Source organism: Artemia franciscana, unplaced genomic scaffold (assembly GCF_032884065.1).
Source record: "Artemia franciscana unplaced genomic scaffold, ASM3288406v1 PGA_scaffold_75, whole genome shotgun sequence".
Classification (NCBI taxonomy): Eukaryota; Metazoa; Arthropoda; class Branchiopoda; order Anostraca; family Artemiidae; genus Artemia; species Artemia franciscana.
In genome coordinates, this window is record NW_027062711.1 from 219,569 (window position 1) to 247,198 (window position 27,630).

A 27,630-nucleotide genomic window follows, 5' to 3' on the forward strand; every position below is an offset into this window, starting at 1 on the left:
GAATAGAAACTATTCAAAATATAGGTGGTTGCCCTCTCCTCGTTCCCTTGGTCTTCATGCTAGAGTTTTTGGTACTTTAAAAACGTTTCTTATTCTAATTAAACGGCCCTTGTGTTTCGGGAGTTATTGTTAAAGAATTAGAACAACAAGTCAAATTTCAGCATAAAGAGCGGTGTATTGATGAGTGGGTAGCCCCCTTCATATACGAAAAATTCCTGTTCTTTCAAATTTAAATTTTGCTCCTTACTTAAAGTTGAAAAAAGCTGTTTTTTGTTACTTAATTTCAGACCTTTTTTCAAATAATACTGGGAAATCCGCCTACCCCTACCATAAAATCCTTCCTCAAGAAAAATTCTAAAATAAAAATTTTTCTCCCACGTAAAATACCACCCGCAAAAGTACCCCCGGACAATTCCATCTTCGTTGAAAATTCCCCGCAAAAAATTTCCTGCGGACAATTCTGCTCCGCCACGGAGAATTTTTCAGTTTGGTTTTCGGAAAAGTTTTGGTTGCTTTCATGCACATCATGTTTTAAGCCGACTCATGAAAGATGCCGTAAAAACTAAAATGTCTTTATACTGTCTTATTGTTCACATTTCTGGGGCTTTCGACAATATTGCGCACTCTCAGGCTCTATTTTCCCTTGCGTCTTCAGGTGTTAATCCTTCTGTACTATGTTTATTGTCTTCTTGGTATTCAAAGTCTAAAATTCAAGTTACCTGGAATCGCCAAATATCTGACCCGGTAAAAATTAATAAGGGGGTTCGGCAAGATGCCATGTTGTCTCCTAGTATATTTAAATGTGTGCTTGCATCGTGCCTGCGTCCCCTTAAAATTTCTGTTTTTTACAATAATATTGGTTTGTCTTCTGTTGCATATGCAGACGACGTTCTTCTTGTTGCCCGGACTCGCCGTGGATTGCTTTCCAATTTTACTATGTTAACCAATGAACTATCTAAGATTGGACTGTCAGTTAATGCGTCTAAATGCGAGTTTATTTGTTTTAGTAGCCCTTATGCGGTCGCTCCATTCGTTGCTGGGACTGCAGTTCTACCATGTTCTTCTTTAGTTAGTTGGCTTGGTCCTTGTTTCGGTCCAACACTTTCCACTACCTGTTCATCCCTAGTGAATCAAGCCTTGAAAAACCGACGCGTCGCTTACGGAAAAAGCCGTTACAACCGCAACGGTTGGTGCATGATTTATAACGCTTATTGCGCCCCTGTGCTTTTGTTTTTATCACACATGGCTCATCTGTTTCGTAAGAAAGATCGCCATACTCTACCTGCAGCTTATTTCAGATATTGCAAATTCCTCCTCAGGCTTCCTAGATGGCACCGAAATAAAAAAATAATTGCTCGATTTGTTTTAATAGATGTACCTTCTCGGATTCGGTCTTCCAGTGATGATTTATGTAAAAAGACTATCAACTTTATTCACGTTTACGACCCTCTGCAGCCTTTTTTCTATATTGATACTGGTTAAATAGTCCATGTTGTCTTTTGTTAGTTTGATTTTTTTTTTCTTCGCTGTTTATAGTTTTTATTTTTGTTTTTTTATAATGCTCCGTACTTTGTGTTTTTTATACTTTTACGGGTAATAAAATTTTTCGTTCATTCATTCCTTATGTAAAAGTTTTATATTACGTAGAATCATGTGCTAGGAGCATGGAAAGGGAGGCACGAATTCGTCGAAACAGTAATTGACAGAGGATCTATGTATGGATCCAAAGATATTAGGAAAAATTGTGAGAACAATTAGATGTCAGGACTTTTGATTGGGTGAAAAGACAAACGTTGAGGAGGGTTGTATCCTATTGCAGTTTATAGATCATTTTGATGGACTTTGCTCTACGCAACACGGCATAGGCTATGGGAGAACATGAGCTCAAATGGGAGGGGGAAATTTCCTAGATTCTACAGATAATTTCTTATCTGCTTATATTTATTTTCTTATATTTTTTATTGTTTGTAAAATAAAACAAGTGTCCACAATTTGTGGGTCCTGAGTCCAAGAGTAGTTGAAAAAAAATTTGTTAAGAAGACTAAATTGGTTAGAAAAGGATCAAATGATGGTGAAAATGTTAACTTAGGAACGAAAAAGTCCATCTATTGGCTAGCTTCACTGACATGCGTAGCATTATTATGATGGATGCAAAAAGTGGAATCGCAAAGGTACAAGGTGTTTTTTCACGCTTGAAAATGTTTGAACGAATAAGAAAGACAAGTCTTTGAAAAAAGGATTAAAATATTGAAAATGTTAGAACTTTTTAAAAGCAATAGTCTAAGAAAAGTCTTAGGTGCTCGTTGGACTGACAACATTTGAAATAAATAAACTGTACGGACATGTGATAAAATTTCACTTTCTTGTGCTATAATGAAGAAAAGGTTAAAATAGTACTAGGTCACGTTTTGAGAATAAATTTGGACTTATTGTGAAACATTCGGCCTATTGACTGTCTATCGGGAACCGAACAAAAAATAAGTCCTCCCCAAATCGGTTAAGGAACAGGTCAAACATTTTGTTGTTAGAAATCGGAACTTCACTTGAGCGGTCGAAGAGAGAAGTTTTGAACAGATTGGGATAGAGGAGAAAGTTAGTAGCTATGTTGGCTTTATGTGTGTTGGTGCTTTAGTGTAGTAGTAGTAGTAGAACAATTTTATTAGAAATAAACATTTCTTAATTAATAGCAAAACATAAGCGAAGCTTGCGAGGCTGTGCTAAATTCAAGGAAAATGAAGAGAGAATATTTAGAATGAGAAAATATGGAGAATGAGACCATATACCGAAATCAACAAAAGAACAAAACAAAAACAACAAACAATACATTACCTTGCGTGACCCCAAGACAACAAAAAAACAAACAGGGACTTGTTGTCAGTAATTGTATAAGTTTTTTTTTATTTATTTCTGTTTTTCAGCCCGACGCACCAACACTTAAGGTTCTTCACATATCAGATTTTCATTGGGATCCAGAATATCTCCCAGGATCAAATGCAGATTGTGGAGATCCCCTTTGCTGTCGTGCAAGCTCTGGTGTACCAGCTGACGAGTCTGCCATTGCTGGATATTGGGGGGATTACAGAGATTGTGACCTCCCTTTGTGGACCTTGCGCAATTCTATGGAGCACATTGCAGCTACGCACTCTGTAAGTTTTTTTCTATTGAATACAGGGTGACATTTAATTATTATTTTTTTCAAATTTTAATTTTACTTTCTTTTACTAATTCCTTCATATTAATTTTTCTCCATGTTTAGTTAACTTTGAAGTTAATATTAATAAGTTCTACCACAAACTTAGGCTAATGGAAAACAGTGATCAGTGACAATATCATCATACTTTATGTACTTCCTTTTTTCTTTTCCCATCATCATATTATCATCATATATCATCCTATCATCATATTAAAAAGGAAACTTTTGTTTCTTGATAAATAGCCTTCTGGTCCTTTAAGTTAATTATCTCATCAATGTTGCTGTATTTGACGAAATTAAATAAATCAAAGAATTGAGAACGGTTGGAATTATCCATGTAAATTTTCTCCCCCTCTAACGAATCACGACGCAAGCGCAAGACCGGGGAAATATTTTCAATTAATGAACAAAAACTCCAGAATAAATCAAATGTTTCTCCAGACACTCTCAATTATTTATTTTTCAATTTTTCAACCTTTAGCTCGCACTGAAGACACCAGAGATCAGGTTTTTGGCAAAATATTTGCCATTCTCAAATATTTACATATTGGCTTAAAATATTTTTTTTATTGTTGTTGTTTTTTATTGTTATCTAGCTAGAACGGTTTTAGAACTTATTAATATCTTCTTCCAATATTTGCTTATTTCTCCTTCAAGTTGTAACAGGTCTTAGTCGATCTCTGAATTTGTCAAAATTTAAAAAGTTTTATGTCTGAATCCAAGCCATGCCATGAGCTTTATTGATGCCATGTCAAACCACAATTTCAAACCATGTCAAACCATGTCAAACCATGTCAAACCACAAAACATACCACAAACCATGCCATGAGCTTTATTGATTATCTGAACACAATTCAGCCATGAGCTTTATTTTTATCAAAGTTTAATCGGGAATATTCAACTTGTTAATGTTCAAATTAATTGAATTTACCAAGCCTTAAATGAATCAACTTAGTTAAGCGTTAAAATAAACTTAACAGTTTATTTTTTATTGATTGTCTACATCTTTTAAAACGAATGCGTCACTGTGCACCGTTACTGTCCTTATAAAATAAATAAAAAAACAAGATTTTCAACTAAAATTCATTAGAACTCAAAAAGATCAGAAATTACTCCGAATGTAAAAGATTTCCTCAATACCTAGTTGCTTGTGCTAAGGTTTTTACCACTTTTAAAAAAGCTTCCTCATTCTAATTAATTAAAAAAATTCCATAAAACAAGTTTTTTTTTAAAGAAAAGTAAAGAGCTCCATTAAGCCAAAAATGAGCATAAATAGAGTCAAATAATCTTCCATGTGTAAAACTACCACAAATCACTATAATTTGCGCCTTACCGAGAAAAAAACCCTAAAAAACATATGACCGTTGATTGTCAGTTTATTTGAGTTATACTGATATTTTTTCCTTAAAGTTTTGATAATATTTTATATATGAAAGTAAAAAAAAAGTGAAAATATTTAAAACGTTTTTTGTTTTCAGTAAAGCGCACATTATGTTCTGGTCTTGAGAAGGCATGGGGGTTATCAGCCTTACTCATGTCAGTTTTTGCTCGTTTTATGTTTGAATCGGCTATTTATTGTGATTTCTGTTGGTTTTGAGCTTTATTTACTTATTGACAGTGATTTATGGTAATTTAAGCGCTTGGAAGACTATTTGACTTTGATTCTGCCCATTTTAGCCTTAATGGGGCTCTTTACTTTTCTCTGAAAAACTTGTATTGTGGGAAAAGCTTTTTAAATTAATTTCTGTTTGTTTTTTATTGACATCATATTTTTAATTCTTATATTTTTTTGGTTTTCTTCTGTAATAGTCTGTAGTTTGGGTTGTAAATTGTATGCGGGAGAAACTGTTTCAACTGTTTTTAATCCTTAGTCATAATGAATTTTCTAATTTTATTTTATAACTCCTGAAGTTGACCTGAAACTAAACTTAATATCATTCCCAAAAGATCCTATCTATGCTCTTTGACAACCTGGATACACTTAAACTCTTTTAATTTATTTAAATTGTAAGGGTACAAATAGTAATAGTAGTAGCTCCAAAAGTATCAGTTTAATAGCCTCAGTGGTTTTCGGTATGAATGAATGTTCTTTATTACCCATCTATAAATAAAAACTGAAAACGGTGGAGTACAAAAAACAAAAAAGAAGAACAAAAAACATGCCATAGAGATATACACAAATTACTAATAATGCCAAATATACAACAGTGCGTCCTTCCACGGTTGAGAAGAGAACTAGTTAGTCAATTTTTGAAACTGTTCATCCCGGCCTGCATCGGCTCCACCACACCAAAACGGGTAACAAAGTGCCTATTCTTGAGCCACCGAGGGGTCTGAAGCAAAAACTTCGCGTGCTTAAAATAGCACTTTCACAATACTCGCTTATCGGTTTTGGCAAGAATGCCCCAAAATGGGGTCAAATACAGAATATGTGGAAGAGCCGCACTATTATAAATTTGAGAAAGAACTTTCTGTTCCAGATTAAGTTGCGATGTAACCACACTAGCATAGGCAATTCTAAGTCTTTGTTCAGTATTCCGGAGTGAAAGCTTTCGTGTATTCTTATTCAAAGACCCAAGACCCAATCAGGAGGCCAAAATATGTTGATACAGTGGCGAGTGCCATCTCACTATCACCTAGACGGACACTATTGGGCACATAACTACTGTTTAAACCAAAGAACAGGACTTGGGACTTTGCAGCGTTCATGCCTTGACCTATTTTCAGATATCAATAAGAAAGGTTATCAAAACTCGGGTGAAGACTATCTATTGACCGGCACGGATTTAAGAGATTTTCCGCATAACAAAGCACTGATGTATCCATCCCTTTTGAAATGCAACAAATAGGTAGGCCAATATCAAACAGTTTATGGTAACGAACTGTAGTAAGGAGCGACCCGGCTCAATAGTAACCGAGACTCTAAAAAATGGAATTTTGATACCAATAGTTACATCAAAAGAATTGAATTTTAATGCTGATTTTAAATATATAGGTTTTATCAAGATAAGTCATACCCATCAAAAGTTACGAGCCTGAGAAAATTTGCCTCATTTTAGAAAATAGGGGGAAACACCCCCCTAAAAGTCATAGAATCTTAACGAAAATCACACCATCAGATTCAACGTATTAGGGGGCCCTATTGTAGGAGTTTCAAGCTCCTATCTACAAAAATGTAGAATTTTTGTATTTTTTGCCAGAAGGCAGATCACGGATGCGTGTTTATTTGTTTTTTTTTCAGGGGTGATCGTATCGATCCAGTGGTCCTAGAATGGTGCAAGGGGGCTCATTCTAACGGAAATGAAGTTCCAGTGCCATTTTCAAGTGACCAAAAAATTGGAGGGCACCTAAGCCCTCTCCCACGCTAATTATTTTCCCAAAGTCAACGGATCAAAATTCTGAGATAGTCATTTTATTCAACGTAGTCCAAAAACCTTATAACTATGTCTTTGGGGACGACTTAATCCCCCACAGTCCCTGTGGAGGAAGTGTACAGACTATTTCAGGGGGATTTTTTGGTTGGGGGGAGGGGTTGAGAAGAGGAGGATATGTTGGGGGAAATTTTCATCGAGGAATTTGTCATGGGGGAAGAAATTTCCATGAAGGGAGCGCAGGATTTTCTAGCATTTAAAAAAAACAATGAAAAAATAAATATGAAAAAGTTTTTTCAACTGGAAGTAAGGAGCAGTATTAAAACTTCAAACGAACAGAAATTATTACGTATATGAAGGCTCACCTCCTGCTAATACCTCGCTCTTTACACTAAAGTATTTTTAGTAATTTCAACTATTTATTCTACGGCTTTTGTGATTCAGGGGTAATTCTTAATGAATTGGGACAAAATTTAAGCTTTAGTGTAAAGAGCGAGGTACTGAAGAGGGGGTGAACCCCTTATATATGTAATAAAAACATGAGAATACAAAAGTTCGTTATGTAAGTTAATTTACAAGTTACGTATATCTTTTGCTAACAAAATCATCTGTAAAAAATTAAAAGTTCTAGTTGCCTTTTTAAGTAACCAACAATTTGAGGGCAACTAGGCTTCCTCCCCCGCTCTTTTTTTCTCAAAATCATTCGATCAAAACTATGAGAAAGCCATTTAGCCTTGTATTAGCCTATGTATGCTTCCTCATCAACGCCCCGCTCTTTACGCTAAAGTTTTTTACTGTTTTAAAAAGAAGAGTTGAGAGAAAGAGTCAAACTTTAGCGTAAAGATCTGGACGTTGATGAGGAAGCAGCCCCTTTCATAAACGAAGTAATTTCTGTTTGTTTTAAGTTTTAATGTCGCTCCTTACTTTCAGTTAAAAAACTTTTTTTTTTATTTAATACGCAAAAAGAGACTCATTGTTGTAAATAATCGGTAATGCTATGGTTCCTTGCTTTATTCCAGTGAACACAGGGAGCTCACTGTCTGAAAGTATATTTTCCAACTTCAAACGAACTTTTACATGCCTAATATCATGGGAAAATTATATCTAGACTAACACCACGGCTGTGCAACTCCAACATGGCCTGCGAGTGGATAAGGGAGTCAAAAACATTCTTAACATTGTATGCTCCAAAAACCAGAGAGCCCCCAAATGCTTCTGTATCTCCGACTATATTACAGGGACTTCTAAGGGCATGGAAGCAACCTAATCCCGACTGGAACCACAACTGGAATGGTGGCATAATATGTTTTTCTTTTAAGTGGTCAACAATCAGAAATATCTTCGCGAAAACGCTTAACACAGTTACTAGTTTATATGATGATTTTGATTTATTATTTTTCAGAATAAAGCAACATTTAGTTTTAAAGTATAATGGTCCAATTGCATAATTGTGGGGGATGGACATGCCCAATATCTCTAAGGGCATGGTTGCTTGATTGTTCTACTATCCCGAACAAAATGACTGTATTAAAATGTTGATTGGATGTGTTTGGAAAATGAATGGGCTTGAGAGAAGGGCTGCTTGTCCTTTGATCTCTTTTTACTCTTAAGAAGGGCACCAAAACTTTTACTTTTGAATCGAACTAGATCCTTTAAAAGGTTCAATGACATTTATTGCTACTACAGAGTGGTTTTGCCTTTGATATTGCTTATATGCTTTTTAAAAAAAACTGCATGCATTGAGTTTTTTCGTTTAATTGAAGGTCCTCCTAAACGTTCCCTAAAAGTTTCACCTTAATACCCTTAGTGTCATTAGTCTTAGTAACTGCAGTGGTAGTATTAAAAGTATGCACATAATGCCTTCTGGCTAGTTCAAAATCCCGCACACCTTACCCTTAAAGGTCTAACTTAATAATATAAGTTGTTCTTCTGATATTGTTTGTCATAAATAGCGACGAAGACCACACTGCCTTGCCATCACAAACACCAAAAACATGAAGAACAATGGGGAATTTCTCAAGACAGTGGGAAACAAATTAGAATGAACATTTCGGCCCTAATAGGGCCGAATTTGAATATAGGGCCGAAATATTCATTCTAAATTGTTTCCCACTGTCTTGAGATATTCCCTATTGTTCTTCTTGTTTGTGGTGTTTGTATTGTTTGTCACCTTTTTGAAAGCCCATATGCTCATAATTTGCTTTTAATTAGTTCAAAATCTGCCGAAATATTTCTTAATAGCTTCACCTTAATACCTTTAGCCTGCGCAGTAGCAATAGTTTCCGTAGTATTAGTAGCAGTATGCGCACAGCGTCTTTGGTTCCTTCAACATCTCCTTCGACGCACTCTGAAAGTTTCAGCTTAATACCAACAACCGTTTCTGAAGGATTTCTGATGTGCCCACTTGGCAACCTGTGTGATATTGATTTAGTGATATTGATTTGTCATATCGATTGATATCGATCTATCGATTTATTTCCATACAATTCCTATATATCGTAAATTATTCGCCTTAATACCCATAGCTGTAATAGCAATAGTAGTAGTAGTAGTAGCAGAATAAACAGTAGTAACCTAAGCTTTCGTAGCAATAGTATAAATAGAATTAGTAACAATACTAAAAGTAGTAGTAGTATGAGTAGATGCTGTAGCATTAGGATATAAATATCTTCTTTTGGTTAGTTCAACATCCCTCACAACAAGCCCTGTTAGTTTCAACTTTACTTACCAAACTGTTCCTTACATCCTTTTCACAACCTGCATAAAGACGGCGTGTTGTGATTCAGTTCACCTTCCCCCCTTTAAAGTCCTTAATAATTTCATCTTCATACCTTTAGGCATTGTTCTAATAGCAGTCACAGTAGTAGTATTGATATTGCTAGTAATAGTATTGAATAGCGGTACTACTACTAGCAGGAATAGTATTAACATATTGCCTTTTGGTCAGTAGAACATCCCTCTCATCAAGTCCAAGAAATTTTAACTTAATGCAATTAGCCATTGCTATAAAATTGCTGATATGTCCTTTGGATAACCTGTATGTTCATATACTTCTTGAGATTTTCATTTGAATGCTCTTAGCCTTATAAGTAGTTGCAATAGAAGTAGTAGTAGAATTATGAACCGTTTTAGTCAGTAGTCACAATTCAACTAATAAAATTTACACTTGGTTACACAGTAACGATTCATTCTCTTCACTCGGCGTGCACTCTCATGTGATCTCAGCCCGTGACAAAGGTCAAATAAGCTATTAGAGGTTAAAACTGGTACATAACAGTTCCACCCATTCCTCGAAGCTTCAAGAACTTGAAAGGTTTGTGTTACGTTAACCTTGGTGAGCTTGTCACTCGATAGCTTTGTTCGCCCCAGGATTATTATCTTGCCATCATTATCCATGAATACCATTTCATTTGTCACTATAGTTGGTAGAGGGAAACCAGGAGAAGTGTAGTCGAACATTTGGTGACGGACTCGTGCTGTATCCTACCTACAGCTGCCTCTGGACTTTTCATTTTTGGCTCCGTTGGTATGATCTGTACCTTGTTTCCAGGTGTTGGTTCAGAGGTTCCCCACTAAAGTCGGGGTAATATGATTTGTGGTTGATAAGACTGGTCAGAGTTCCTCGGTGGCGCTGGATGCTTCTTAGCTTATAACTGTCTCTTCGATTGGTTCGAGTTCTAGAAGGCCTTCAAAGTCATTGGTATAAAGATTTTCGGTGATGGTGACAAGCTTCATAGATGTTTCGTCTATCTGAATGTCACTGTATTCCAAAATAATGATTTCTGTATCGTATGACATCAAAAAAAGGATAATATTAACCACACGTATATGCACAGAGCAAACGCCTGCTATTTAAAGGCGTGAGAGGGCGTCCACGGTTACATTTAATTTCCCTGGTCTTGCACTGCTAGTGAAACTACATTCTTGAAGAGACAGGATCTATCTTTAAATGTGATGTTTACTGCCTTTCACAGAGATTAGCCATGATAGGGGACTGTGGTCCGTTACTGCTTCAAAATGTCACCCATATAGGTAGTAGGAGACTCATGAGAGGGCTGAAACCACTGCAAGATATTCTTTCTCGATTGTTGCATGTCGAGTCTCTCTGTCAAGCGGTCTTCTCGACAGGTAACAAATTGGATGTTCTCCATCACTGAAGGACTGGGACAGTGTGGCTCCAATTGCTAGGTCAGAAGCGTCCGTTTGCGAGAAGAAAGTCTTAAAAAAGTCAGGAGGCTACAGCAATAGTTATGATGTGAGTCAGCATTTCAACTCTTTGAACAAGATTTGGTGTTTAAGCTCCGTTGGTGAAATATCAGGTAGTTGTTTTCTGGTCCGTTTGCGAGAAGAAAGTCTTAAAAAAGTCAGGAGGCTACAGCAATAGTTATGATGTGAGTCAACATTTCAACTCTTTGAACAAGATTTGGTGTTTAAGCTCCGTTGGTGAAATATCAGGTAGTTGTTTTCTGGTTAGTGGACTAAGTTCCCTTTTTGGAGTCCGGCATACCCCTTCATTGCCACTGAATAATAATTGGTCATTCAAAGGAAGGCTCTCAGTACTTTCTTTGTTTCGGGCACTGATTTGCTTCAATTGCGCGTACTTTGTTCCGTATTGGACTGATCGTGCCTTCCCCTACTGTGTGTGCCAAATATTATACTTTGGTATGAGCAAACCGACTCTTCCTGGTATTGATTTTTAGATTCGCCTTGTTCAGACGCTTTAATACTTCCTTCAGGTGTATGAGCTGCTCTGCTTAAGTTTCACTGAAAACGATAATCTCATCGAAGTATGCTCGAGTATGTGAGTATTCTCTCAATACTTCTTCGATCATTGCGACAAAAACTTAATTGCTATTTTATTCATCTCTTTCCTTAAACGTCCTTAGGAGGTTGATGTGATAGATTGCTTCTTCTGCAATAACAAGGGATTTTGTTGACTGCAGTGGTATAGCTTCAGGTTATCTTGATTCGTAGTCAGTAATAACTAGAAGCGACTGATGATCTGTGGATTATTTAGGTAGGGGTCCTACTTTATCCATGGCGATTTGTGAGAATGACTTAGTTATTTTAGGAAGAAAAATAAGGGGTACCTTCTCCTTTGATTTGCGCCTGGCGGTCGTTTGAAAAACTGCGAATGTCTTATGTAGCTACCGATGTCCTTGTAAATTCTGGGCCGCTAAAAACGACATAGAACACGGTCAGTGGTCCGATTCCTACCTAATGACCCTTCATAACGTCGCCAAGACCTATCTTGATAATATGTGATCTATACTGACTGGGAAAATAAGCTGCTTGTTTGTTCTACCAAGACGATCAGTCCAGATTCGGTAATAAACCCTATATGTCCGGGGCATAGCTTACAACCCATGTCAATGGACTCTGGGGGATTGTGTCCACCCTAAAGATGCTCTTATATAATTTTTGGACTACTAGTAACAAAAGGGCTATCTCACAGTTTCAATTAAATGTGTTTCAAGAAAAGAGGGTTTCAGGAGGGAGGGCTAGTTGCTCTGCATTTTGTTTGAATCTTAAAAGGGAACTAGAACTATAAATTTTCAATCAAATGAACCTCTTCTAACGTTATAGGACCATCCCTTCCATAAAACCTCATATGCCCCCTAGGGTATAACTTACAACCCTTACCCTTCAGACTCTTTGGAATTCCCTGAACCCTAAAGGCCTTATTATGATCTTTGGACCATTTTTGAACACATGGCTATCTCAAAATTCCTATCAGATGCATTTGGGGAAAATTAGACGTGGAGGTGGCTGCCCCCCCTGATCACTTTGACTCTTAAAAATGGCACTAGAACATCTAATCTCCAATCCGGTGAGCTCGCCCCGGAGTTTATATGGCTACCCTTTCCATAAGAGCCTTATATGTCCTTTCGGTATAACGTACGACCCTTACGCTGCAGGGCTGCAGGGGGGGTGACATCCTCAAAGACATAATTTCTAGAATTTTAAATCACGATGATCAAAATGGTTATTTCAGTATTTTGATTAGATGTGTTTTGAGAAATGCTGGACTGAAGGGGGGGGGGGCTTGGTGCCCTTCAATAACTTTTGACTATTAAAAAGGGCACAAGCCCTTTCAATTTTCAAATCGAATGAGCCCTTTCAACAAATAGCCATGTCTAAATTACTGTAGGTGTACTTCAGGAAAATACGAGGTGTGTGTTGGGGTATCCTCCCTCCGGTCACTTTGAATCTCAAAAACGGCACTGGAACTTCTGATTACCGATTCAATGAGGCACCTTTGAAATTGATACGACTACCCTCTCCGTAAAAACCTTACATACCCCGAGGTACATATTACAGCCCTTGCCCTAAGGGCTGTGGGGGGTTGTCATCCTCAAAGACATATTTTCTGGACCTTTGTTTGGGGAATTGGTGGGCTTGGGAGGAGGGTTGGTTGCACTAGAATTACTTTTGACTATTAAAAATTACATTTATATTTCCAATCGAATTGGCCCCTTTTAAAGTTTCTTCAACAACTCTTTCGATGCAAAGTGCCCTGGTTTAAAAATTTAAACCAAAACTTATAAGAAATAAAAAAAACAAAACAAAAAAACATTGTGCCTACATCGCTCTTTACTTAGGTAGTGCTTTTCTGGTGCCTAAAATTAAACTATGCTTCAAGAGTCGTTTTCAAGAAATTAGGACGAATAGTCGCACTTTATCGTAAAGAGCAAGGTACAGTGAAGAGGAGCAATCTCTTCATATATTCCGTTTATTTTATACATATAATTTCCGTTTGTTTTAAGTGTTCATGTTGCTCCTTGCTTTCAGTTGAAAAAACTTGTTGTTTTTTAAATATCTCATTGTTTTCAAATAACACTTGTAAATTGGGCTCACCCTTCATGAAAATTCTCCTGCCCTCACGAGGTTCTCGCTAATTTTGAATTTAAAAAAGGAGGAATAGTTGTGGGAAAAGTCAAAGTCATGGCCAATTGTAGAAAAAAGCCAAGACAGATTGTTGAATTAAGTGGGCAGCCCAGTCAAGGGTTAATTTTATCCCTTTGATTGCCGTTGTTACTGTCTGCCATTTATGCTACACCTTTCCGTGCATGTGTGTCCCTTCACAAATGCCGAACTAGAGTCGTACCTGTTGGAGGTTCTCGCTGGGGAACACACGCAGGTTGACTACGGGTTAAATTACTTGAAAATTTTCCTCTCATGGCTATCACTCGACAACGCTGAACTAGAGTCAACCCTCTCATGCTAATTCACGGTGGGTTGGGTTCAACCTGTTGGAGGTTCTCTCTCAGGTTAATTCACGGTCGCAGAAAGGGGGAAGCAGAAAGGGGGAACTCTTTCGTGGAAGCTCCTCCATGTAAAATACATCCCATCTTATAATACCCTTTGAACAATTCAATTCTCACTGAAAATCCCCATCCCCTCTGTAAAATTTCTTGCAGACATTTCAGCCTGAAAAAATTCTCCTTGGAATACTTTGATATGAAAAAGACTTCAATTTCTCACTTTTCTCTGATGTTTCACCTTTTCCTGATTACCCTGGAGACCCCCCCCCCTTCCATGGAAACTATTCCCCAGAAATCGAAACCCGTCCAAAATTTCTTTTGGACAATTCCCCTGGAATATATCCATTTGCAAAATTGAGTTTGGCAAAGAGAAAGTAAGACCAACAAAAAGAAATTCTTATAAGACTTTCGTAAAATCCCCCCTCTCGTGTTACATTGCCACTAGAAAGGTCATTCCCAAAAATTTCCCTCCCCATGGAAAATTATCACCAAGCAGACCCACATAATAAATACGCACAATAATAAATAGTATATGTAATCAATGGGCAAATTTCATAGCTTTCAGCCCTTTCCCCAAGGGCTGTGGGGGGCATGTAATCCCTGGAGGCAAAGCTCTTAGACCTTTTAACTATTTTGAACCAAATTTTCTTCTCAAATCTTTGATGTACTTGTTGTTATTGAGTTTTGGTTACTATTGTTAAGAGTCGTTCCTTATGTACACTGTGTTACCACGAACTGTTTGATTCAATTCTGAATAGATTCTAGTCCCATAGGAGTTTATAGTTTCGAAACTTTTCGTAATATTGTAAATAAACATTTTTGAACCTCTTCCCAACATACCTTCCTCCCAAGTTAGAGTTTGAAGTCCCGCTCTTAAGATTGTGCTTTTTTTTCTTACGATATGATACTAATTACTAACACTACATGATAGTAGAAAAGACGCTTCGACAAAGTAATTCCAACAAATAAGACCCTTTTCAAGCAAAAAATTCTATTAGTATCCCCAAATATCGCATTTGTAGCTTCCCTCAGAAAAAGAGAGCTTAAGATCAAAAATACCAGAAAACAATCAAATTCAAAATAAAAATACAGTGCAGTCCTTATAATTACTGTACTCATCCAAGACCAACGATTATTAACAAGATTCTATTCCATCCCATTGTTTTAAAATTCACTATTAGCCCCCAAAATATCCTTAATTTGTCTTAAATTTTCTGCCGACTGCACGAGAGGATGTCCTGCTTCCCTAGTGTAAAAAAAGTCTTTGGAAACCAATCCTTCCTAAATTTTGCCCAAACCATCTTAAGATTTATATCGTAACCAATCTAGACAGTAGGATCAAACTCCAACTTCCCTTCGTCTTTTATTGTTCACTGTTAGTATTCGGAGCAGTTGAAAAAATTTTGTGACAATTTAAAATCCGCTTGAATTATTTAAAAATAATTCTTAACAAGTCTTTTTTTCGCATTGGGCTCTATTAACGTAGTCATAGTTCAAAAACAAGTCTTTATATCCTTCCAGACTATTTTAAACTACCAAAAAAACAGCACCTCGGTTATTTTTTGCTCAAATGTTCACCAGAACTTGTTATATTTATATATAGTTTGGACTGTTTATTTTATGGCTTTCTAACGAATTTGCCCTGCTCTCTGAACTAAGATCCCGCGAGCGTGCTTCAACAGCAACGACATATAACCTTAGTGTTTTACACAGGAGATAGATTTTATTGTCTGGACTGGAGACCTTCCACCGCATGATGTCTGGGAGACCAATGCAGCTGAACACTTAAACATAATTCAAGAGATGACAAATTTGTTGCTGGAATTTTTTCCGAATACCCCTGTTTACGGAGCTATTGGCAACCATGAATCTCATCCTGTCAATGCGTAAGCGATTCAATATTAATTCCAAGCTTCCTTAAATATAATTACTGTTTATAAGGGGGGGGGGGTGTAAATTGGTATGTTAAAGTTTGTGTATGTTGTAAATGCAAAGGGTATGGATTTCCATATCGCTGTATCAGGTCTTTCAAACTATCAGAAGCACAATACATAGTCTTTCGAACTAAAAAATATGCTTTTAACTAAAGTTTCGTGTTTTAATGTTTTATATTTTATATTTCATATAAAAACCCTAGAAATATTTTAAACAAGAAAATTCTAGAAAAAGTATTAAATTTAGATTTTCTTATTTTTAAACTCTAGAAAACAAAGCTGTTTAAAACAAGCTTTTTTTGAAATTGACTTTATTTTAAATTTTAAACAAGCTCTAAATGAGAAAGAAACCTGATAGAACATAGCAAACCGAGCAAACTAGCAAACTTTTTTGTATGTCTTGTATTTCTAGGATGCAGTTAAACTGGTAGTAACTAAGTAACTCAAAAAAAAGAAAAAGACATATTGATTGCGACTGAGTTTTTGATGCTATAATGCTCTGTTCAGAAATAAAGAGTAAACCAGACAAGTTTTATCTTCATTATTAGACGAAAATCAGGAAGGAAAAGAAAGTAGTATGCAGCACACACACATTTACTGTAATTACCTGCATTCGCCCCTCTACTGTAGTGGGGAAAGCCCTAAGCTAAATAAAAGCTTTTGTTATTTATGTTCCCTAATGTCTATATTTGAGTTTTGAATTAACTGTTTATGAAATACTATAATGAAACTATAATGAAGAGAAGAAAAAAGAATGGGCCATTAACGATTGTCGTTCTAACTGCCTTCAATCCCTCATATGGTCAATATGGACAAATATAACCTTAACTATAGGATGATGTGGAGTACGGTTATGAAAGCAGCTATGAAAATCAATTAAAATAAAAAAAAAAGACCTGAATGTAATGAAGCGTGAATCTAGCTCGTACAACACATGTTTCAGAACATAAACAAGACTAAACAAGACTAACAGAGACTAAGTAAACAAGACTAAACAAGACTAAGCTAACAAGACTAAGCTAATTTATGGTGTAGAATAAAAATCAGAGAAGAATTATACCATATACAGTTGCCACTCTTTCTGTAGCCCAGTCCCTCCCCTCTGGTGCTCCCTAATGTAATTCTAAATCCATATAAACAAGCTTGCTGAATTTTTGTTTCTTTATCACAAAAAAAAGAAAATAAACGGACATGTACTATGTACAACTACTACTAATAACAACTCACTGTAGCTCCAAGCCACCTGAGTTCAAAACAGCTGCGCTCACTCCTCCTCCATCCCAATCTATTCAAAGCTTCCCTCTTCACATACTTCCAGGAAGTTCCCATTTCCTTTAAATCTTACTATATAGCCCTAAACAGTTGGTCGAAAAAGACAATATTCGGCAATCCCTCATCCTTCATCCATAAAACGTACACGAGCCATCTCAACCTTTCTCTCATTATAGCCCCAAAAATAGGGATTGGACCACACTTTTCGTTCAGCCTACTGTTTCAAGCACGGTCTGTCCAGAATAATCCGTGGGCAATTTCTCTGGAAAACATCTAGCGAATTTTGATCCTTTTTTTTGGAGTCTATGCTTCAGAGCCATATTTGATCACTTTTTAAACTGCGAAAATTCTAGTTTAGTGACTTTTGTCTATCTTGGAAAGGGGTTAGGTTAGGAAAAAGAAACTTTCAAGGATGGGTCTAAAGGCTAAAATATGTCCCAGGAAGGTATTTTGAACCTCTACACCCTCTAGAGGGTCCTGACCTTAGATGACCTTTAAAGATATGTTTGCTACAAAAGTGAAACCCTGCAAGATAGGACTTTTGTTTGAATGAAGTACAACTAAATTGTTTTCAGCTTCACTCTGAGCCTTAGCTGTCCATTTTTAACATCTTCACTGCTCCCACTGTCTTAACTAATAACTAAATTCAAAAAGCAAGTTTTTTTTCAACTGAAAGTAAGGAGCAACATTAAAAATTAAAATGAACAGAATTATTACGTATGTGAAGGGGATTACCCCCTCCTTAACACCTCGCTATTTACGCTAAAGTTTTGTAGCACTTTTAGAAAAGCTTCCTATAGTTCTAATTAACCAGCCCTTGCGCTTCTCATGTCGTTCTTAAAGAATCGAGACTGTTTAGGAGGGGGCAATCCCCTTCATACACGTAATAATTTCTGTTCGTTTAATGTTTCAATGTTGTTCCTTACTTTCAGTTTAAAAAAACTTGTTTTTTATATTTAATTTCTGACCATTTTTAAGTAATACCAGTAAATCTGGCCCCTGCTCCAAGGAGAAATCCCCCACCCCACGGAAATATCCTCTAGAAAACTCAATTCTTGTGAAAATTTACCCCAGACAATTACCTTTAACAACTCCATATGTAAAATTGAGACGGAAAATAGAAAGCAAGAAATTTAAAAAGGAATTTATATGGAAATTCTGGCAAATTACCCCAGTGTTTAATTTCACCTGACAAGTTCACCCCCTGGAAACTTCCCTCCCCAAAGAAAATTTCCCCGTGGAAAAAAGCTAAAAATTCGTCCCCCCCCCCAACCAAAACTGCATACATACTTCATAATAACAAATACTAGGCTATGTGTAAAAATGGGCAAATTTTACCACCTAAAGACTTTTGCCGGGGATCTATGGGGGGGGTCATTTTATATCCAAAGGCATAATTATTGGGCCTTTCAAATATGATGAGCAAAATGGCTATCTCAAAATTTTGCTCGGACGAATTTGGGAAAAAAGGAGTGGGGGAGGGGGCTAGGTTGCCCTCCGATCCTTTTGGCCATTTAAAAATGGCACTATAGCTTTTACTTTCCTTACGAATGAGCCTTATCAAGGTATTCTAGGACCACTGAATCCATACAGTCACCCGCACCCCTGGAAAAAAATCATATTCTGGCAAAAAATTAAAAATTCCACATTTTTGCAGATAGGAGCTTGAAAAACACTACAGTGGGGTTTTCTGATACGCTGAATCTGATGGTGGGGATTTTATTAAGATTTTAATGCCCCTCCCCACAAATACTAGGCTATGTGTAAAACAAATACTAACAAATACTAGGCTATGTGTAAAAATGGGCAAATTTTACTACCTAAAGACTTTTCCCCTGGATTTATGGGGGGGGGTCATTTTATATCCAAAGGCACAGTTATTGGGCCTTTCAGCTATGATGAGCAAAATGGCTATCTCAAAATTTTGCTCGGACGACTTTGCGAAAAAAGGAGTGGGGGAGGGGGCTAGGTTGCCCTCTGATCCTTTTGGCTATTTAAAAATGGCACTATAGCTTTTACTTTCCTTACGAATAAGCCTTATCAAGATATTCTAGGACCACTGAATCCACACGGTCACCCCCACCCCTAGAAAAAAATCATATTGTGGCGAAACATTAAAAATTCCACGTTTTTGCAGATAGGAGCTTGCAGATAGGAACCCCACTACAGTGGGGTTCTCTGATACGCTGAATCTGATGGTAGGATTTTCATTAAGATTCTAATGCTTTTAGGGATTGTTTCTCCCTGTTTTGAAAACCAGGCAATTTTTTTGAGGTTTGGAGCCCGTACCTTAGAAATTAAGACAGATACACAGAAGTCATGAATCAACCATGGATATCAAAAATAAACTGTAAAAATTAAGACCAATTCACAAAAATCCAAATAATTACCATAAAAATCATAAACAATTCATAGAAATCTAGGAAAATTCATAGAAATAATAACCAATGCATAGAAGTCCAGATGAACCCTTAAAAATCCGGGTCAACCGTAAAAATCCGGCCCAACTGTAGACATCAAGACGAATACAAAGAAATACACTCGAACTATACTCTGCTCTTCGAAATTAACCGTTTTACACCTTGGCTTCTTCACCGACCCTGCCAAACCCCAGGTACCCTTGTGTCCCCGGTGCATTTTTTAATTATTAGACTGTAGACAGAGGAAATCAATGGAACCTCTTCTATTGGATATCCCCTGTTTTCTCCTTTAAATATAAAACAGAGAACATATGCAAGGCACTTGGCTCTTTGCTTATTCAACGCTATAGAATTACCCCTGATTAAACTTCTTGTTTTAATTTTCTTCAACTTTTACTTATCAGTGTTCACTTTGTTTTTTTTTTTTTTTTTAATCGAAGTTACAATTCCTTTCTTTTAAAGCTTTAATAATGTGTTGTTTTTTTTCTCATTGAATCTGAATCAAATCTTGAAGTATATATGAACATTAGAATCTTGAGGGCTTTCAAGAATACTCGCTTTGCTGGCTTTTTGCCGCTCCTCTCCGCTGGCACCGTTTGACAGCTAGAGCCTTGACCTTGACATCAATATGTAGAAATCCAGAACAGTCCTTAGAAATCATGACCAGCACATCGACATTCAGACTAACTCGCAAAAAATATAAAGATTAACATTTAGAAATCCAGAGCAATCCTTATAGATCAAAACCAATACGCAGAAATCAAGACCAAACCAATGAAATCCATTTGAAACTGTAGAAATCATAACCGAAACATAAGAATTCAGACCAAATCATATTAACTAAGATGAAACTCCATAGATCAAGGTCAAACACAAAAATCAAGATGAATCTAAATAAATCAAGGCCAACCTTTGAAAATAAAGACCAAAGCGAAAAATCAATTGGTCAATATTTAACAATCTTGAGCAACCCCATAAAAATGATGACCAGCTCATAGAAATCCAAACGAACTAAAAAAAAAAAATCAGGAAATCAATATATAGAAAACCAGAACAAATCACAGTAATCCAGACCTAAACACAGAAATCAAGACCAAGCCGTATGAATCAAGAGCTCACCAAGTCGGAACACAAAATAATACTTAGAAATCATTATCAGTGCACAAAAATTCAGACTAAACCGTAAAAACTAAGACCAGACTGTAAAAACTATGCTCAACCTCTAAGAATCAAGACTAATATAAAGAAATCAAGGGTAGCAACAAAAATTAAGACTAATACATAAAACTCATGATCAGACCCTAGAAATTTAGACGAATTCATAAAAATCATGACGAAACTGAACAAATCAAGGCCAGTTTCTAAAAATCAAGACTGATACGAAGAAATCAAGAGGTAAAGATGTAGAAATCTAGAACAATCCCATAGAAATCATAACCAGGGCATAAAAATCGAGACCAAACCGTAAAAAATAACACTAAATTCTAGAAATCAAGGTCAACCTCTAAAATCAAGATCAATCTGAAGAAATCAGGGCACAATATAAAAATCAAGATCAATACATACAAACCATGAACAGACCCTAGAAATTTAAACAAATTCATAACAATCAAGTCCAAACCAAAGAAATCGAGGCCAACCATCTAAAAATCAAGACCAGTGAACCCTAAAAATCCAGTCCAAACCATAACCATAAAAATTAATCCGAGGAAGTCAATAGATCAATTTCTAGAAATACAGAACAATCCTTAGAAATCAACTCAAGTGCACAGGTATCCATTCCAGACATTAAGAATCAAGACTTAACTTTAGAACTCATGGTTAACCTCTTTAGTGTGACCAATCTGAAGAAATCGAGAAGTCATTAGGTAGAAATCCAGGCCAAACCATAGGAATCCAGACCAAACCAAAACTCAACAGACCAATGAATAGAAATCCAGTCCACCCCCAAAAATCGAGAGGTTAATATATAGAAACCCAGAACAATCCCCTAGATATCATAGCCAATACATAGAAATCCAGATGAATTCTTTAAAATCATGAGCGACGAATAGAAATAACCGCAAATTCATTAAAATCAGGTCAGCCCTAGAAATCCAAAGCAAACCATAGACATCAAACTCAAGCATAGATATTAAGAGATCAATATGTAGAAATCTTGAATAATTCTTAAAAATCATGACCTTAGAAATAATAGAAATCCAGACCACACCGTAAAAAAGAATACAAAACTCTAGAATCCACGGTCAACCTCTAAAATCAAGACCAGTCCAAAGGAATCAATGGAAACATCTAAATATCAAGATCAATATATACAAGTCATGACCAAACCCTATTAATCCAGACCAATTCATAAAAATCAAGACCAAACTAAAGAAATCAAGGACAATCTTTAAAAATCAAGTCCAATCCGATGAAATCAAGAGATTAATAAGTAGAAATCTAGAATGAAACCATAGAAATTATGACCAACTCATAGAAATCAAGACCAAACTAAAGAAATCAAGGACAATCTTTAAAAATCAAGTCCAATCCGATGAAATCAAGAGATTAATAAGTAGAAATCTAGAATGAAACCATAGAAATTATGACCAACTCATAGAAATCAAGACCAAACTAAAGAAATCAAGGACAATATTTAAAAATCAAGTCCAATCCGATGAAATCAAGAGATCAATAAGTAGAAATCTTGAATGAAACCATAGAAATTATGACCAACTCATAGAAATCAAGACCAACTCACATGTGCAACCAACGTGTGGCCCAGACCAGGTGCCTGCAAGCAACCTGTCATAACAGCTAGAAGATAACAGCTACGACATTTTGGTTGCAAGTTTGATTTGGTCATAATGGTCATATGTTGGTCATTAGACCATATGTTGTCATATGACCATATGTTGGTCATATGACCATAGGTCATTTGACCATAAGCTGGTCAAAGTTGGTCATAATGATTTCTTGATTTCTTCGGATTGGTCTTCTGAGATTGATTGCTTCAGTTTCGTCCTGATTTTAATGAATTCTTCTTGATTTCTATATTCTGGTCATGACTTGTATGTATTGATCTTGATTTTTAGATGTTGACCTTCATTTCTTTGGATTTGTCTTGAATTTTAGAGGTTGAACATGGATATCAGAATTTAGTTTTGGTTTTTACGGTTTGGTCTTGATTTCTGTGCTCTAGTCATGATTTCTAGGAATTGCTCGTAGTTTCTGTATGTTGATCTCTTGATTTCAATGGCTTGGTCTTGATGTCAATGGTTTGGTTCGGATTTCTAGGGTTAACACTGATTTTCATGAATTTGAGTGGATTTCTTTTTATTCCTTATGATTTCCGAGAATTTGTTCAGATTTATACGTTCTGGCATTATTTGTATGTATCGATCCTGACTTTTAGATTAAATAAAAAACAAGTTTTTTAGCTAAAAGTAAGGAGCGACATTAAAACTTAAAACGAACAGAAAATACTTCGTATATGAAAGGGGCTGCTTATTCATCAATGCCTCGCTCTTTACGCTAAAGTTTGACTCTTTCTCTTAACTCTGTTTTTTAAAACAGTAAAAAACTTTAGCGTAAAGAGCGGGACGTTGTTGAGGAAGCAGCTCCTTTCATATACGAAGTAATTTCTGTTCGTTTTAAGTTTTAATGTCGCTCCTTACTTTCAGCTAAAAAAACTTGGCTCTCCGACTTTGATCTTGGCTCTCCGCACATAAATAAATAAAACAAAATTTATATTTTAATTAATTGCAATTAATCGGAAGATTTTGAGAAAAAAGAAGCGAAGGAGGAGGCATAGTTGCCCTCAAAGTTTTTGATTACTTGAAAAAGAAACTAGAACTTTTAATTTTTCACAAAAGTTTTCATTGGTAAAAAATATACGTTACTGACGAATTAACTTACGTAAAGAACTTCTATATTCGTATGTTTTTATTGCGTATATGAGGGGGTTCAACCCTCGTCGATACCTCGCTCTTTACACTAAAGCTTAGATTGTGTCCCAATTCCTTAAGAATGACCTCTGAATCACAAAGGCCATAGAATAAATAGTTGAAATTACTAAAAATACTTTAGCGGATAGAGTGAGGTATAACGAGGAGGTTATACCCTCATATGCATAATAATTTTTGTTCGTTTTAAGTTTTGATGCTGCTCCTTACTTTCACTAGAAAAAACTTTTCATATTTATTTTTTATTTTTTTTAAACAAAGCTAGAAAATACTGTACCCCCTTCATTGAAATTCTCTTTACCATGAGAAGTCTCTCCATGGAAATATCCTCCCACGTAACCCCACCCTCTCAACTCTCCCCCCTAAACCAAAAAAAACCCTAAAAACGTCTGTATACTTCCCAGTAACCATTACTATATGTAAAAACAGGTCAAATTTTTCAACTTGCAGTCCCTCCTACGTGGATTGCGGGGAAGTAAGTCGTCCCTAAAGACATAGTTATTAGGTTTTTCGACTATGGTGAATAAAATGGCTAGCTCAGAATTTTGATCTGGTGACTTTGGGGAAAAGATTAGTGTGGGAGAGGGCCTAGGTGCCTTCCAAGATTTTTGATCACTTAAAAGGGGCACTAGAACTTTTAATTTCCCTTCGAATGAGCCCTCTCGCAAGATTCTAGGACCACTCAGTCTATACGATCACCCCTGGGAAAAAAAACAGAAAAACAAATAAACACGCATCCGTGATCTGTCTTCTGGCAAAAAATTGTGAAATTCCACATTTTTGTAGATAGGAGCTTGAAACTTATACAATTTGGTTCTCTGATACGCTGAATCTGATGGGGTGATTTTCGTTAAGATTGTATGACTATTAGGGGGTTTTCCCCCTATTTTCTAAACCGAGGCAAATTTTCTCAGGCTTCTAACTTTTGATGGGTATAACTGATCTTGAAACTTGTATATTTGAAATCAGCATTAAAATGCGATTCTTTGATATAACTATTGTTATCAAAATTCCAGATTTTAGAGATTCGGTTACTAATGAGCCGGGTCGCTCCTTACAACAGTTTGTTACCACGAACTGTTTGGTTTTACCCTTGATTTCCTTGGATTTGTATTGATTTTAGAGTTGACCTGGATTTCTAGAGTTTTATATTGATTTTTGCTGTTTTGTCTTGATTTCTATGTGCTGGTTGTGGTTTCTATGAGGTTGCTCTAAAATTCTACATATTGACCTCATTAATTCTTCGCTTTGGTTTTTAGAGGTTGGCCTTTTGATGTTGTGATTTTTTGGCATTTGGTTTTGAATTGCTCAGTTTGGGACGGGAGTCAGTGGCGTGACTCTGTAAGCTTAGCCAGAGTCGACCCAGCTTTAAATGGGTACCTGGAGAAATCTGGGGAAGGTAAACAGGAAGGGTGTGCGAAAGCACAGGATGGCTGGCCTCCAGCCCCCCATTGCACTTCCTGGCTGAAGGGCCAAGAAACGGAGATCAGCACCGCCGGTAGGGATTGTAAAGTCTAATGCCGTATCCTTTACCTTTTTTTTTACCTTTTGATGTTGTGATTTCTTGGGATTTGGTTTTGATTTTCTACGATTTAACTTAATTTTTTCAGTTTGGTCTTTATTTGTATGAATATGTCTGGATTTCTAGGGTCTGGTCATGACTTGTCTATATTGGTCTTTATTTTTAAATGTCGCCCTTGATTTCTTTTGATTGGTCTTGATTTTGAGAGGTTAGCCAAGATTTCTAGAGTATGATCTTGGTTTTTCTATTTGGTCTGGATTTCTGTTCACTCGTTATGATTTCTAAGGATGGTTTTGGATTTTTAATTATCGATCTCGTGATTCTTGTGGCGTGGTCTTAATTTCTATGGTTTTATCTATTTCTATGGTTTAGCCTCAAATTCTACATGTTGATCTCATGATTCTTGTGAGTTTGTCTATTCTTTATGATTATGGCATCAATTTAATTGCATTTCTCAAGATTTTTCATATTGACCACTTTATGTCGTTGGTTTGATCTTTATTTTTGGAGGTTGGCCTTGATTTCTTCGGTTTCGTCTTGATTTTTATGAATTCGTCTGGATTTCTTGGGTCTGGTCATGATTTGTATATATTGATCTTGATTTTTAGATGTCGCCCTTGATTTCTTCGCATTGTCTTGATTTTAGAGTTTGCCCTTGATCTCTAGATTCTGGTCTTTTTTTATGATTTGGTCTGGATTGTGATGTACTGGTTTCGATTACTACTGTTCTGTCTGAATTTCTATCCTTTGTTCTTTATTTCTGTGTATTGGTATTGATTTCTAGGGAATGTTCAGGATTTATACATGTTGATATCTTGATTTTTGCACGTTCGTCTGGATTTCTATGCACTGGTTATAATTTCTATGGGGTTGCTCTAGATTTCTACATCTTGAATTCTTGCGATTGGTCTTGATTTTTAGAAGTTGGCCTTTATTTCTATGGTTTTGTCTTGATTTGTATGAACTTGTCAGGATTTCTATCTATTGGTTATGATTTTCAGAGGTTGCCCATGATTTCTACAGTTTGGTCTTAATTTCTATGGTTTGATCTGAATTTCTGTATCAGGGCCAATTTTGAGTTTTGTCTTAATTTTTATGTATGTGCATGGATTTCTAAGGATTGTTATGTATTTTACACATTGATCTCTTGATTTTTGTGAATTTTTCTGGATTTGTATGGTTTAATCTTAATTTTTATGCTTTGGTTTCTTGATTTTTATGGTTTGGTCTGTGTTTTTATTTTTTGGTCTTGATTTCTATATATCGACATCTTGATTTCTTCGGGTTGGTCATTTCTACAGTTTTTTCTGCATTTCTATGATTTAAGCCTGATATCTGTTTTTTGGTCTTGATTTCTAATGATTTTTCAGGATGTTTGCATATTAATTTATTGTTTTTTGTAAGTTCGTCTGAATTACACTGAGTTGGTCATAATTTCTATGGGATTGCACAGGGTTTTTACATATTGACCACTTGATTTCTTCAGTTTGTCTTGATTTTTAAAAACTGACCCTGATTTCTTTGGTTTGGTCTTGATTTTTTTTAATTCGTCTGGCTTTCTAGGATCTGGTCATTGTATGTATACAATGGTAATTTGTATATATTAATGTAAATTTTTAGACTTGGCCCTCGATATATTTGGATTGATTTCGGTCATAGAGTATCATCTTAATTTAAAGAGTTTGGTCTGGGTTATGATTTCAACAGTTTGGTCACGATTTCTATTTACTGGGTATGATTTCTAAGGATTGTTCTAGATTTCTATATATTGATCTCTTGATTACTTCGGATCAGTCTTGATGTCTACAATTTGGTCTAGAGTTTTCGGCTTACCCTATGAATTGATTATGAATGGTTCTTATGAGTTGATATGGATTTCTATGCTTTGGTTATGATTTCTATGTATTGGTGTTTATTTTAGAGGTTTCCCTGTATTTCTGCAGTTTGGTCATGATTTCTTTAAACTTTCCTATATTTCTATGGCTTGGTCTTCATGTCTCTGTTTTGGCCTGGGTTTCCAGATTTTGTCGTAATAATGCAAAGGTTTATTCATAATTTGATTTGGTGTATCAAGCTGAGTATGGCTAGCAAAAACATGAACCAATAGATTTAATGCATGATTTTAACAAGAAAATATCTAAAAAATGTCTTAGGATTGATGAGCGAATACCAGAAGGTGCAAGAGGGCCAGTTATATTGTGGGATGGTGGTGCGAATTGACATGGTGCATGACGTTAAGGTTGGCTTGCAAAAACATGAACACATGGACTTAATGCCAAATTTTTAACAAAATATCTGGAAAATGTCTTAGGAACAATGAGGATGTAATAGAGGTCCAGTAATACTGTCAAACGGTGGTGTAAATTGACATGGTGTATCATGTTGAGAGTAACTTGGAACTACAGGAGTTAATGGATTTAATGCATGATTTTTACCTTGAAAATACCTAGAGAATACTTTAGGAGCGATTAAGAGGGTCAGAGGTTGCCAGAAGACCAGTCATAGTGTGACACGGTGGTATGACCTGACATGATGTGTTACGGATGGTTGGCTTACACAAACATGATCCAATGGATCTAATGCACGATTTTAACAAGAAAATATATGGAGAATATCTTAGGAATGACCAGGGATGCTGGAGGGGGTTAAAGGGCCAGTAACAGTGTGCAATAGTGTCGTGAATTGCTTAGAATAGCATATTCTACA

The 27,630-nt window shown here is 36.1% G+C and overlaps 1 protein-coding gene across 1 annotated transcript in view; it reads left to right on the forward strand.

Moving 5' to 3' along the window:
* LOC136042212 (sphingomyelin phosphodiesterase-like) overlaps nt 1–27,630 on the forward strand; it is a 121,559-nt gene that overhangs the window by 48,699 nt on the left and 45,230 nt on the right. Inside the window, exons 6-7 of the mRNA XM_065727148.1 lie at nt 2,919–3,146; nt 15,543–15,715. Coding sequence (XP_065583220.1) covers nt 2,919–3,146; nt 15,543–15,715 — 401 coding nt within the window. The remainder of the gene's footprint in view (nt 1–2,918; nt 3,147–15,542; nt 15,716–27,630) is intronic.